The sequence below is a fragment of the Drosophila eugracilis genome, unplaced genomic scaffold (genome assembly GCF_018153835.1).
Source record: "Drosophila eugracilis isolate 14026-0451.02 unplaced genomic scaffold, ASM1815383v1 contig_2154, whole genome shotgun sequence".
Classification (NCBI taxonomy): Eukaryota; Metazoa; Arthropoda; class Insecta; order Diptera; family Drosophilidae; genus Drosophila; species Drosophila eugracilis.
This window is the reverse complement of record NW_024573038.1, coordinates 3,186,828-3,200,204: the sequence shown is the minus strand read 5'-3', so window position 1 is coordinate 3,200,204 and position 13,377 is coordinate 3,186,828. Positions and strand designations below refer to the sequence as shown.

The window sequence follows — 13,377 nt, the reverse complement described above, 5'->3', positions numbered from 1 at the left end:
AAAATGTTTTAATAAATAAATAATAATTTTCTTCAATAATTCTCATAACTTTCTCGCCCTATGAAGCCGATTCTGAAAGTTTTTCTGAAAAGATAAAAAAATAACACAAATTTGTTTTATTTTATTTTTTATAAAATTGTATTTATTTTTTGCTGTTGGTCTTATAAAAATGTAATTGCTTAAAAATACTAATTTTCTCATTTGATTAATTTATTTTTTTGTTTAACTTGCAATGCCAAAAAGTAAAATAAAGTTCTTGAATTTTGCTAAAATCAATAATAATGGTAAAATACAATTCGACTTGTAAGATTCTTGATTATTCGTATCAAAATTGCTTAAGAGTGTTGCTTTGCTTCGTTTTGGTTTACATTTTATATTTTATGTTCGGCGGTTTTTGTAATCTATTTTCTTGTGGCTAGGTTGTAGACATTTGTATTTAATATTTTCTTTATTTTTTGTAAACATATAAAATTTGCTGCTTGCTTAAAAACTATTTTGTACAATTGAGTTGTTGTCTTTTGTTGTTCAAGTTGCTGCGGCTGCATCTTTGTTTGTTTGTTGGTTCTGTACTGTAGTTCGGTATTAACTAGTTTAGGATCTATATATATGTAAGTAGTTGAAATGCAAAAATTTGACAATTAGTTTTAGTTGAGTTTACTCATATGCATAGACATTAATTAGGTTTATGATAATTACACACATTTCTCTTGCTGCCTTTGATGTAATGAAATAATGTATTTGAACCAACCGGGAAACCTTTGCTTGCAAATCTAAACATTTTCCTTTTTTCCTTCAACTGAAATGGGAAAATTTGACATCCAAAAAAGTAACAAACAATCAATATCACTTTAAGCAAATCGATGACAAATTTTGAATTTTCTTCTCTCTCAAAAATAGTTTAAAAATAGTTTTCTTATTTTGTTGTGGAAATATCCCATTTTTTACAAAACTCCCTCCTCCTCGTGTGTCCATACCCAAAAAAGAAATCACAATGCGCTTTGATTGAGCCTGCCTTTCCCAGAAAATCCCAAAGATTTTCCTTCCACCCGGATGAAAAATGGAAACCAAATTTAGTTCTCCTTGGAGGTGGCATCGGTCACATCGTCATCATCGTTGTCCTGACTGCCGCTGCTGATTTCGAAGGATATCTGTATGACCGTCGGGCGTCGCTGGCTGGAGTTGTAGCTATAGATCCTCAGGGCGTAGCAGAAGATCTGGGCCAGAAGATCCCAGCATCCGAACTCCGACATGGTCATCGATCCCTGTTGGCTGCCTAGTGGCACGGATATATTGGCACGGAATTGAGGATGCTGTTGCTGCTGCTGCTGTTGTTGCTGCGATTGTTGCGGCTGTTGTGGTGGGGCAGCAGGTGTTGCAGTTGTCCTAGGACTCGTTGCTGCCTGTTGGCCGCTTTGCTGATAGCTTCTGGCCAACAACTGGGCCTGGTCGGGTATGAAATAGGCGATGGCCATTGCGGTGGCTGATTTTATACAAAATATTAAATTTTAAATTTTGTATAATTTTTTAAAAAATATATGACACTAAGCTGGTATATATTTTTAAAGCTGGCTTGTTTTTTAATTTTGGAATATTTTATTCCATTCACTGCTTGCACTTTCAAGTTCTTTCAGGTCTTTATCTTTCTTATGAAGCACTTGCAAAATTTTTCTGACTCATTTGGCGGGAAAATGTACGAGGAAAACTTGTCGCTGTTCGACGAACTTTTCTGGCTTTTCGCTTCCGCTTGTTATTCAATGTTCTCTTGTCAAGGTTTCAGCGTGGACTGACTGTAAATATCCTTGCTGCAGTCACATTTATAAAATAGCCGTCTCTCTCTCAGTTCCTATAGGAAGCAGAGTTTCTCTCTCGCGGTGAATGTCACCCTTCCAGTTTCCACCACCCCCCAGGAAGCGAGCGAGTGTGTGTATTGTGTGTGTGCTTTGTTTATGCCAACAACCAACCAATTGAACCACCAACCACAGGGCCTCACACCACCAACGTAACGCCACCACCACCTCGGCCAGTTTACCACCCCAAAAAACACGGCTGCCTTTGTTACCTTTACTTCGGAGTCAAAAAGAGGGTGGGAAAGTGGCTGAGAAACCCAGAGAGAGAGTCGGGAAATGAGAGAGAAATTGGGGGAAAACATTTTACGTAGCACTGTTACGTCAAGTAAAACGTAAGCTCTTTGGGATTTCGCTTTTCGAAGGGGCGGTTTCGAATTCGTTTCGAATTTCAGGGGTTAACTTGGGTTTACTTGCACTAGCTGGGTCTATTCATTATTAAGGGGAAGTTGGGCCGCAGTTTGCTCATATTGAAGTTCGAATTTGGTTTCGGAAACATCTTTCTATGGATTTCTCAGCGAGTGAATCAACAATTGTTTGTTAGGGATTTGGTTAGCATAGAAACTGACTTTGTGTGATTCTTTGTAAAGGTTGCAACTTTATGATTAAAAAAGAGATGCATTATTCGTGCTGAGAGTTAATCAATTCAGTTTAATTGAGCTGATGAAGGGCCATTATATCCAGCTTAAACATAAACTACTTGTTATTTAGTGAAAATAATCTTTAGTGAAAATAAAGCTGTACCTCTGAACACGTGAGCAACCCATAAAGAAACATCGTATGAAGTCTCCTTCAACTCAAAACCTCTTAGAACTAGTAACCCGCTTTCCAGATAAACCTCCTTCAACTCGAAAGCGCTTACAAGGCAAATCCTTAAAGCGAACTGCTTACGAAATGATCCTTGAAGATTCCCCCCCACGGCAACCTTAAACTTGACCAACCCACAGGAACCCCAAATGGGTTGACCTTCAAGCTAAATCATTTCCAGCACTTGCAAACATTTCCCGCTGACGACAGTTTTAGCCTTGGAAAGTGTTTGTTCCCCCATTTTCCTCTTTGAACTGCAGCTCATCCATTATGATAAGCTGTTCCCGGATAGTTGCAATCTAAGGGAAACAGTGGTGGAGGTAAGAGGGTTTTTACGTCTCAATTGACGTGAGTAGTGATCCTGGATTTAGGTGACAGAATACATTTATCTGCTTATTTTGTTATATTAAAGAGAACAAGTGTAAGTCTTAACAGCAATTATACAAAATTATTCAAAGTACTTAGTCATAAAACCCCTTTTCACCTCCTCCTCTGCTTAACATGTTCAATAAATGTCATTTATGCAGTAGCACTTTAACATTTTAGAAAAAGATTCCTAGGGAGCAGGAAGCAGAATGCCAATTGAGCTTATTTCCTCCCCCTATGTAACATTTTCGCTGAGGGAGCCCGAACAAAGTTTCAAGGCCATCGCCAAGGCCAAAGGGGCCGCCATTTGTGGGTGCTGCTCCACAAGTCTCCTACCGGCAAAAGCTTTTTACTCACTCAATTGGCTTCAAGGTCATGCCGGCCGGCGTTTCCTCCCACTTTCAGCTTTTTCTCTCCATTTCTGTGCGTGCGGCCTTGACAGTGAAAATCGTTTAGGGAGCACAGCTCCTCCAAAGAAAGTGTGGGTTTACAGTGGGTGAGCTTTTCTTGACACAGTTGACAGCACGTGCTCTTTACTTTCTTGTTAATATACACAAATGGCAAGCTCAAGGTCGCTGGATATCGATTTGGCCAACTGGGAGGGTCTGCCAAAGTTAACATGAAAGTTATGGTTTGGAAAGGATTTTTTTTATGTTTTTTGTTTACAGAAAATGAGGTGGAAAGGTTTGAAAGATAAATTGGCGATTGTATTATTAAAGAGCAAAGTTTAATAAGGTTAGGGAATGGTTGACATAGACTTTTAATTTAAATTTTATTTTTATAAATATCAGTAATATTAAACATCCATCTGTATTTTACATCCTATTATGAGATGTTCCTGTGAGGCATTGCTTGCTAGTCAAACCCATTCAGATAATTAACCTTTATAGAAAACATCCATTTTGTTGGGAGGGCGACCTGTTAGCTAAACAGTTAATCAACCTTACCTATCTATTCATTAATTCCCCCTAGAGAATTTTACGACAGATGTTAATACATCAATCCGCATTCACCTTGCCCATCGGCCGTGACTGATTTTCCCCTTACCGTAGCATTATTTATAATTTCTGCTACATATTTCCATTTAGCAATATGCAGTCACAGTAATCATAGTGAAGAAATATCATCTCAGAGGAAGATATTTCCCCTAACCCCAGGCCATGCATGTATGGACAATATGTTAGCATCACTTAAACCCCAACGAGTCCTTTTCCAGGACGCAAAACCTAAAGAGTCCCAATTGTGCACTCTTTATGTGTGTGAGTGTGTGTGTGTAACTACTTAAGCCTCATCGTACGCGTTTTAATGCCCATCATCGGCCAATATCCAGCGGCCCATCATTATGTCTCCCTGCAAGGACCTCGACTTCCAGCCTTTCACTCCTCTCCACTCATCCCGGTTCTGCAGTCCGGTCTGTGCAATTATTTCATGCATTGTTCAAGGATTGCTCGCAGAAATTTTCTTTTTGCCTATTGTGAAAGGGCCAAAGTGTTGTCAGGGGATTTCCAGCCCATGGACAATGGGCTCCAGAGAGAGGAACGGAACGGAAGTTCCAACAATGCAGAGCTGCCAGTTCTGTTCTGTAAACAATTGACCATGCACTAGAAAAAAAAGTCATGAAAGCTAAATATTAAAAAATATAAAAGATTTTTCATATAGTTATACAGATATATATACCATTAAGTAGTAACAAATGCTTTTAAAAACAAATTTGTTTCCATAAAATATTTCTAATAGTTCGTTTTTGTTGTATTTTTTTCAGTGTGGCTTACAGTTTGGTTGGGTCTGCAGGATTACGCACCGGTTTACAAGATGCGGCCGGGCACTTAATGATTTCCACTTATGCATTGCAGACACCATCATCATCATCATCATCGTCATCAAAATCGGTTGAGGGCCGCACAAAGTGCATTGAAGACTCGCATCAAGAGTCCGTCCGTATGTCTGGGCTGTTGCTAATCTATATGTAAATTTTCGCCCAACACCAGAGCCAGTTAGCCGTCCAAATCGAAGCTGTAAATACCCTAAGAAATCTCCACAAAAAGTCCCCTTCCGACCGCACCCACACAATGACGTCATGCCAAGTGTTTGACAAATGGCAACATACTAAAAACTTGACAAAGTGTGTTGGCAAGTGTCAGGCCCAGGACGCAGGACTTGGGAAAAGGAAAGTGGCAAATGGTAAGGACGAGGACCAGGACACACGTCCTTTGCATATGTGTAAGTGTGCGTAAAAGATAAATAATCATGTGCTATCATCTGAGGCGTTGGCGAGAACTTTTTAGCCCAGTCACCGACGCCAAAAATTAATTTCATACATTTTAAAATTTCAATTTATTTTGCTTTGCACGAACGCGCTGCGTCTTCAAGCAGACAATGGCGTAAGGGAAAAGCCCCCAGAAAATGAAAACCCCATGCCCTGGCAGTCGGAAAAGCCACCCCCACAACCCCCTTTGGCCATGTGTGTCCTCATTTGGCTTTTGTTTTTCTTCAGCTCGTCCTTTTTTCACACTTGTCACTTGCATTTTTGACATTTCAGTTAGCAACAGGATGGGAAAGAATGATGATGACTGCGCGAAGAAAAGGACAATGAGAGGGTTTTCGCAGGATTGCAGGGTTGCCGGAGGCGGTATATGTCAGCTCCTTAATTAATTATGTGTACTTGTATGCACAATTGCAGTGACAGTTGCTGTAAAGTGCAGCTCGGAAATGATGTTGAACTTTAAAGAAAGTAGCTGGAAAAAATGTAACTGCTTGGTGATTAAACTTATGGGGAATATTCTTTAACGTCATTTGGTTAATCTTCATGGCTATCATTTAGCCATCATGTTGAGACTAATTAATATTTAAGCCTAGAAGTCATTTATACATATTATACATTTGTTGTCTACCTTTTTTATAAATAAAATAGGTGAAGAGTTTAGTTTTTTAAAGGACAACTCTTTTTATAATCTTTTCCAAACTCCAAGCTATCTAAATTCTTCACCAACAAGTTGTTACCCAAAACATGGAAAAGTTTTTATAGCTTTTTGATTAGTTTCTGACCCGACTGGCGAGCTCCAAAAAAATCCACTGGGATTCGCCGTGTTCCTCCCAAGAGGAGTCAATTTAAATTAAAGGAAACACGACGAGCTGCATATTGAAATGTCCTGGACGAGACTGCTTTCGCCCCCCTTCCCCTAAGGGTTAAGGGACTGAGGGGGTTAAGCCGCGGGAGATGGACGACACCCGACAAAAGTTAAATTGCAGGTATTTAAGCATTTTATACAAAATTCATCATCATCATCTGGCGGCACTGGAGAAGTTAATGAAGAACGGCTACCCACTGCCCTGCCCACTTCCTTAACCCCTGACTGGCTGAGCACACTTTCGTGTGCATTATTTAGCACCGTGAAAAAGTTCATAACTGCGCTCCGCTCGTGAATTGTAATTTTTCTTCCAGCGCTTTCATTACTTCATCACTCGGCGAGCGGGAAAAGTTTTCGCATCGGTCTGCGAGCCATTTATTATGCCATGAAATTCGAGCCAAGGCGTCCTACAGCTACTTCACTTTTATTATTTTCAAGTTAATGTTCATTTATGCTGGTTACACCTCGACTTCTCGAGCTTTTGTTTAATTAGACGGTGTGGATTTTATTTGGATGGATCGCGGAGTGGTTTAAAATGGGTGGCGGAAGACTACCAGCTTTTAGCATTAGGAACTTGGCCAGGTTGTTTGCGTTTAATTGCGGAAAATGGTAGAGGAAATTCACTTTAGGAGTCAATAAGGGAAATGCCGTGGGGTTTTTCGTTCTGGATTTTTGAAAGGGGATTAAATGGAGTTTAACCATGAATGAATAAGGGTTTCCAATTATATGTTAGTGATTGTATCTACCAAGAAACCAATAAATTGACTAACTCTTTCTTGTCCAGAATCACATTTAGTCTCCTCCAACTTCCCATAGTCATTATAAGCATTTTCAGAAATGCAATACAAAACAGCAATAGCCATAACAGTAGACAAACAAACAACGTGACAACCGAAAAAGAACAGTGACATAATAATAAAATTTTATGTTAATGGCCGATGATGAAAAGTCCAACAAAATGGCAACGGCTGTGCCAAATAAATAATTACCATAAACAGCAGCCCCCTAGCAGAGCCTCCGACCTTTGGGTTTTTGCATTCCGCAGGATTCACAGGTTTATGCAGTTAATGTCATTTGGCATTTATCAAATGAATCTGCTGCCGGTGCTGGGGACTTTTGTTGTTGGTGGAACTGGAAGTGGACGTGTTGTAATTACGTTCTCTCTGCTCCTGATGCCACTCGATGTTAATTCAAATTTACGTTAATGGAAAATCATTACGCACAAATGTGTAAAGTGCACTTTTCCCTCCTATCTCCAACTCGTTGGCACTGCTTTTGTCTCTCTTTGGGAGTGTGTCCTGGTTGGTCCTTTTTAATGCGTTTTTCCTTGATTCGGCCAAATGAGACTGAGACCCGGATTTTAATGAGCTGCAAGTGCAATCAGAGGATACTGATGAGACCTCGGACTGATAACCTGCAAAAGGCCGAAAAGTTCATTTGATGAGTACACTGTAATAGAAAAGTATATGAATATATTCATAGAAAAGATTATGTCTATGATAAGTAGGTTTAATTTAAACTTAAGAGTGTGTAAGAAAAGATAATAACATATCTTATTTTACAACTAGTTTATCAAGGATAATTTAAAACCTTTTTACCAGTGCATTAATGAGACTTCAGATTCATTTCCATATACTCAACTTTACCTTAAAGTCAGCTTAAACCAAGTTGAAGTCTCCCGCATGGCAGTTAAAAAAGTTAATCTACTCGATACGCCAGGAATATCATCTTAAGCCCGGGATCTTCGGGGCTTCATAAACTTAGCTCAACTAACTCGAGTCGGAAGCTCACGTATACCATTCCGGGAAATGAAAAACGGAAAACCACCAAACTAGTTGACTTGTAAAATTTTACAACACCGTAGCGTTTCCGTCAAGTCTTAAAGGTTTTAGTGGCTAAGCCATCCCGGAGGATTTTGGCCAAATGCACCTTTCGTTGCTTGTGGCTTATGCCATTTAATATGCATTTTGTGTTATATTTAATATGCACAGGGAAAGCGAGTCGAGAACAGCCAACTCAAATTGCATCTCTCTGCTCGTCTTGGCCCTAATGTGCTTTTGGGAATACGAATATATACATATAGTTGGCTAGCAGACCGAAAGTCGTTGGCAGATGTGTCGAATCCTTACCATTTTGGCATTTCACTTTGGGGCATTGTTACTTGGGAATTTCTTGGCTCATTAGGAGTACCTCGTACGCCAGGTTGGCCAATCAAATTGCTTGCAAATTGCCTGGAAATTGGTCCCCAGTACAGTCGGCCCCCTCTAAAACGGAACCGCCTTTAATGAAGCAATCGAAACGGGACAGACCCACACTCCGCACTCTGCATAACCCATAACCCATAACCCATAATAACCCTTCTTTAAGACGGCAAAACGCCCTTAATCAGCACAGCGGGCAGTTGGCATCGGAATCAAGATGGAACAACTACCCCAAGCATAAATCTATTGTCCTAGGTCATCAACCTCGGTTCAGGGCAACCTCAACCTCATTCCCAACCTCATCATCTGCCTCAACCTTCAGAAATCCAGCAGTCGCAATCTCGAAAACGCATGCGAAATGCCATTCAGCTTTTCTTTCTATTTTTATGCGAGGTACGAGTAAGGTGTTGGGGTATATTGGATGGGAAAGCTTGTCTGTTACATCGAGTTAAGTGAGGAAATCTCAAGAAATCAACTTAGATAAGATTAGAATATAGGTTTTGCTATTGAAACTTTTACAGGCATTTCATCTACGCGAGACAGTTTAACAAATATCTCAAAAAAGTTGAAAAGATCTAAGATTGTTTAAATAACAATTATAATACTAACATAGAGTATATTTACTTAAGGGATATCAATAAGTCCTTAGACCCACAAATTTCTGGGTGTTTTTATTTTATATCCGCGATGCGATGCAGCATAAAATGAGCACAATGCTGAGGAAAGGGGAAATGAGTGAGGAAACTTTCCTCGGCAGCATAAAATCGAGTAAAGTGAGGAGGGGAAGTGCAGCGGAGATGTGGAATACGCATAAAATATATTTTTATGCCACGTTTTTAATGACATTTGTTGCATTTTGCACTTGGGGGGAAAGTGCCAGGGGAATCCTCTTCCCAAAGAGTTTTCCCCAACACAACCGCAGTGCGTTGTGTGTAGGCGTTTGACCGTATGTGTGAAGAGAAAAACACGTGCAAATTAAGTGCCAAGTCGAAGGCAAGAAAAAGCTGCTCTGCAAATTGAAACGAACGGCGAAATTCCCGGGGCAAAGGCTCTGAAAAATCGAAGGAGAGTCGAGCAACAGGCTGTCAGTTTGACAGGCACTCGTTGATTGAAAAAGCGCCACTGACAGCTATCATTCGCACGGACTTTTGCCCGCTTTTAGCCAAAAACAAAGATGGGGAAAAAGCCAGCCACATAAAAGTGCAGCAAAAAAAGAACAAAAACCATTGAGAACAAGGTGCAATGCCACTGCTGAATAAAGTTGCTAATAGGCTTCTCTGTCCATTAACTAGGCTTGGGGCCTTTGTACTAAGAGCTGGAAAGGGTTGGGAAAGGGAAAGGAAAAATTCAAGAGCGTTTAGTAAAGACCAGGAAATGTGATGTATATATATGAATAACAATTTATATCAATATATCCAGGATAAAAAAATGTAGTTATATGTGGATGAGATTAGTCAAGAATATTAAACTTTTTCATGAGTATCTGTAGATTTTATTTATTTTTTACATTATTATTATTATTTATATTATTAGTTGATCATGAATAACACTGCTCTTTCAAGATATCTTAGGTTTAAGATATTCAAATTATCCTAAGTATAATTTATTCAGAAATTTTCCAAAATAAACGAAAGTGACAACCGTAGTCCCTTAACGGTTTCACCCTTAATGTTAATCCTCATTACTAATCCGCAGCCATCGACTATCATCTGTCATTATCCATTATCGCCGACAGACTTTTTCCATGCCTGACAAGTTGTCAATAGTTTAGAGTCTTTCGAGGCTAATTAGCAGCAATTGAAAAATCAAATTGCCAGCTCTCTGTAAATGACTCAATTTTGTCTTGGACAACGCCTACAAGAATGAGTTCACGCCTCAGTGGTTTTCTTAGGGCCGAAGGACCCCGATGTCCTGGCCTCTGGAGGGTGTCCATCGTCCAGTGGCCACTTGAGTTGTGCTTTCTGCTCTATTGGCTGCCATTTGCGACACGCTCCGGTGGATTCGAACTGCGACCGCAGACTTCGGGCACCCGGAACTGTGATTTCCAGGAAGGTCCTTCGGCTTGGGGCCCTAACAGGCCGGACTCAGTGATGTAATTAGGTTTGAAAATTTGCTGATTGTTGATTTGTTGTATTTGCGGTGCACGGCGAGTGGAGAGCAGACGGACCAGGCTGCAATTATATGCGCCAATTGTCAGTTTGGTTACTGCTCGTTAACTTATTTGATTATGGGCTAATTTTGCCAATTCGAGGGAATTTGGGGGACCCAAACAAAGGTTGTCTGTGATGGTTGGAATAACTGGACTACTAAGGAGCTGTTAAGGAAAGGAAGCCCTTATGTCCAATATTTAAATTTATGCTAAACAGCTTTAAATGTTTAGTACTAAAACCATTTGATGTAAATAACCTTTCGATTTCTATCAATTTGATGGGTTAAATAAAATACAAGAAAAGTATAAAATATATGTACCCTTGTATAAGCAATATCTTGCAAAAATCTAAACCCAAATAAGCAAAAGTAATTTAACTTTTCCCATTTTCGCTGTAAGCGAGCCGAGCTCAACTCGACCAGAACTCGCTTATCGACTGGGGACAAGGATCAGGAGCAGGACGAGGGCCAAAACCAGGAGCATAACGAAGACGATTTGATGAAGTGCACACCATGTGCACAAATGCACACATGTGGCATATTGACAGGCTGGGGGAAAGGATAAATAGATGGAGGGAATGGCCAGGGCTCCAACGAAAACTATGCAAATAAGGAAGGATACGTCTGACAAGTCGGGAGTCGCCGTCTCAGTCTGCCCAACTCAGGTTTCCCTTCATTTATCTTGGCTTATTAAATTGAATATGTGGCTGAAAATATATATATGTTTGAGTATCCGTTTGCATGGCAGCATTGTTGTGGCGTCCTTTCGGGTCCTTTTAAATGCAAATTAGCTTTTTGACTTTTTGATGCGACTGGCTTGGACTGGCATAACCCAGACTCGATTTAGATTTATGCGGCTTGATAAATTGTGGCTACACTTAATGTGCGCATACGGTGTGACATGTCCTTTTCATGTCACTCGCCAAAAAGTTTGCCAACTTGATCCCCCATCCTTTGGCCCTTCCATTCGAGTTGACATGTCGAGTGGTTTCGTTGGGTTTTCCAGTTTTCAGCATCCAGTATCCAGGGTTCTGTGTTCTGTTTTCTGTTTTCTGTTTTTGGGGTCTCTGGCTTTGCCTTTTAGTCGCTGACATTTTTGCACGCTTGACAAAAACAGCGAACAGAGCTAACAATTTTTTGGACCGCCTCCTCTCCTTTCTGGCCACGATGCTTTTTGCGGTCCAGCTTTGTAATTAGTTTTGCCCGGCGAGGTGAGTTGGGTTCAAACCGTTTGATGAGGGTGGCAGTGAAAACCTGTGGGTCTGGGAAAAGGAACTTTTCTTTCTTTAAAAAGTTGGGTTCAATATGGAAACCTAATGAGACTTGGAGTTATTGCTTGGGTTGATAGAAGAGCCCGAGGGGATGTTTAATGAAAGTTGTTTAGTCATAAAGACGAATGTTTATATTACTTTGGATAAATTGGGAAAAGAGAGCCTTTCATTAATACGAAACTTACTAAAATAATGTCTAAAAACGTCAATTAAACTATTTTGTTTCATTAAGCACATGTGAGAATTATACACTTAAACTATTCCAAAAGGAGTTGATGAAGGTATTCCCATACGCTATCATAAAAATTTCATATTTTTCTTAGTTTACTTACTAAGAACCCCGCTCAATCACTTTCTACCCAATTAAATACCTTTAAATCAATTTCACATATCTCACCGCTTCTAAACTATGTACGAGTAATCCCAATCCGAAGCGAAAGCAACCCGTTCCCAGCAATCCCAAAGATTTCCCCCATTGGAAACTGCAAATCAATTACTAATGCCCCTCTCATTTAAATTATAACACTTTCCCATGAAATTCCTGACCAACGCTCCTCCATCAAGTTCTGGTAATCGCAGTTGAAAAGCGAAAGGGCATTTCGACATTTTAAACTTCCCAGCAGCCAAAACTGCAACCGAGATTTAACCAAACATTTTTGTTCGGAGATTGATGATAGATGGTGGTGGTGGTGGTGGTGCTGGTGATTCCAGTAGTGGGGGAGTTTTTTAAGTTTTTTTGTCAGGCGTAACCAAAGGCAGAGACCCATCGAGTAATACGTCACTTGAGTTGTCAAAAGAGCGACGCCCGGCGAGTAGAAAAACGTGTCCATGTCCCGGGGCTTCCTATCCGCACAAGTTGCTGTCGATCACACCGGCGGGTAGCAAGTTGTTACATTTCAACATGTTTCGTCACGCCTTGGAATTACTTTTATACTTGTACTTTGATATTTTTCAAACAATTTTTAAGTAGCGATTAAGGCCGACTTTTTAAATGGGGGAAACTATGGAGGACTATTTCTGAGGGATGTACAAGATTTTCAATGGCTGTCAGAACTTGTAAATGTCAAAAGTGTTTTGCCAATTTTTTATGACGAATTTGTAATATTTTTTTTAATTTTTGTGGGAATATAAAAAGGAAATTAATATTTCCGTTCAGAAAAATCTATCTTCCAAGCTTTGAAAATTATGTTTTTCTACAGTTTTTTTGTAACCAGTGTGTTTAAATAATGGCCAACATTTTCGTATTTATTTTGCTTTGAAAAATGTACATTTAAGTGGACCTTTGTTGTGAATCTCACAGCTCTTCTCCCTTACAACTCATAATTCACAATAATAGCACTAAAAGCTTGAAACTGACCCAAACAGTGAAGTAATCTCATTACGAATAATAAACGAGACAAATATTTTTCAATAAAATGCCTCAGAATCCCAAGCTCCGATCCAACTGAAAAGTAACTTGTCAAATTGATTTAAAAATTCATAAATCAACTACAACTTGCTCTCCATCAGGAGGAAAATGAAATTAGAAATGGGAAAGGGAAAGGGGATAGCCCAGACAGGGAACCACAGAAACCAAAAACCGAAAAATGTTCAAAATGTTAAGCATAGCATA

General features: G+C 39.7%; 1 protein-coding gene across 1 annotated transcript; it reads right to left on the bottom strand.

The window, feature by feature from the left end:
• Nucleotides 1-209: 209 nt before the first annotated feature.
• On the bottom strand, nucleotides 210-1,771 carry LOC108108439 (cell death protein Grim). The gene is made up of 2 exons (XM_017216492.2): nucleotides 701-1,771; nucleotides 210-598 (listed from the first exon to the last, which is right to left on the bottom strand). Exon 1 carries the CDS (start codon nucleotides 1,470-1,472, stop codon nucleotides 1,071-1,073), a length of 402 nt encoding a protein of 133 aa, XP_017071981.1. The 5' UTR covers nucleotides 1,473-1,771; the 3' UTR covers nucleotides 210-598; nucleotides 701-1,070.
• Between the last annotated feature and the right edge of the window lie 11,606 nt (nucleotides 1,772-13,377).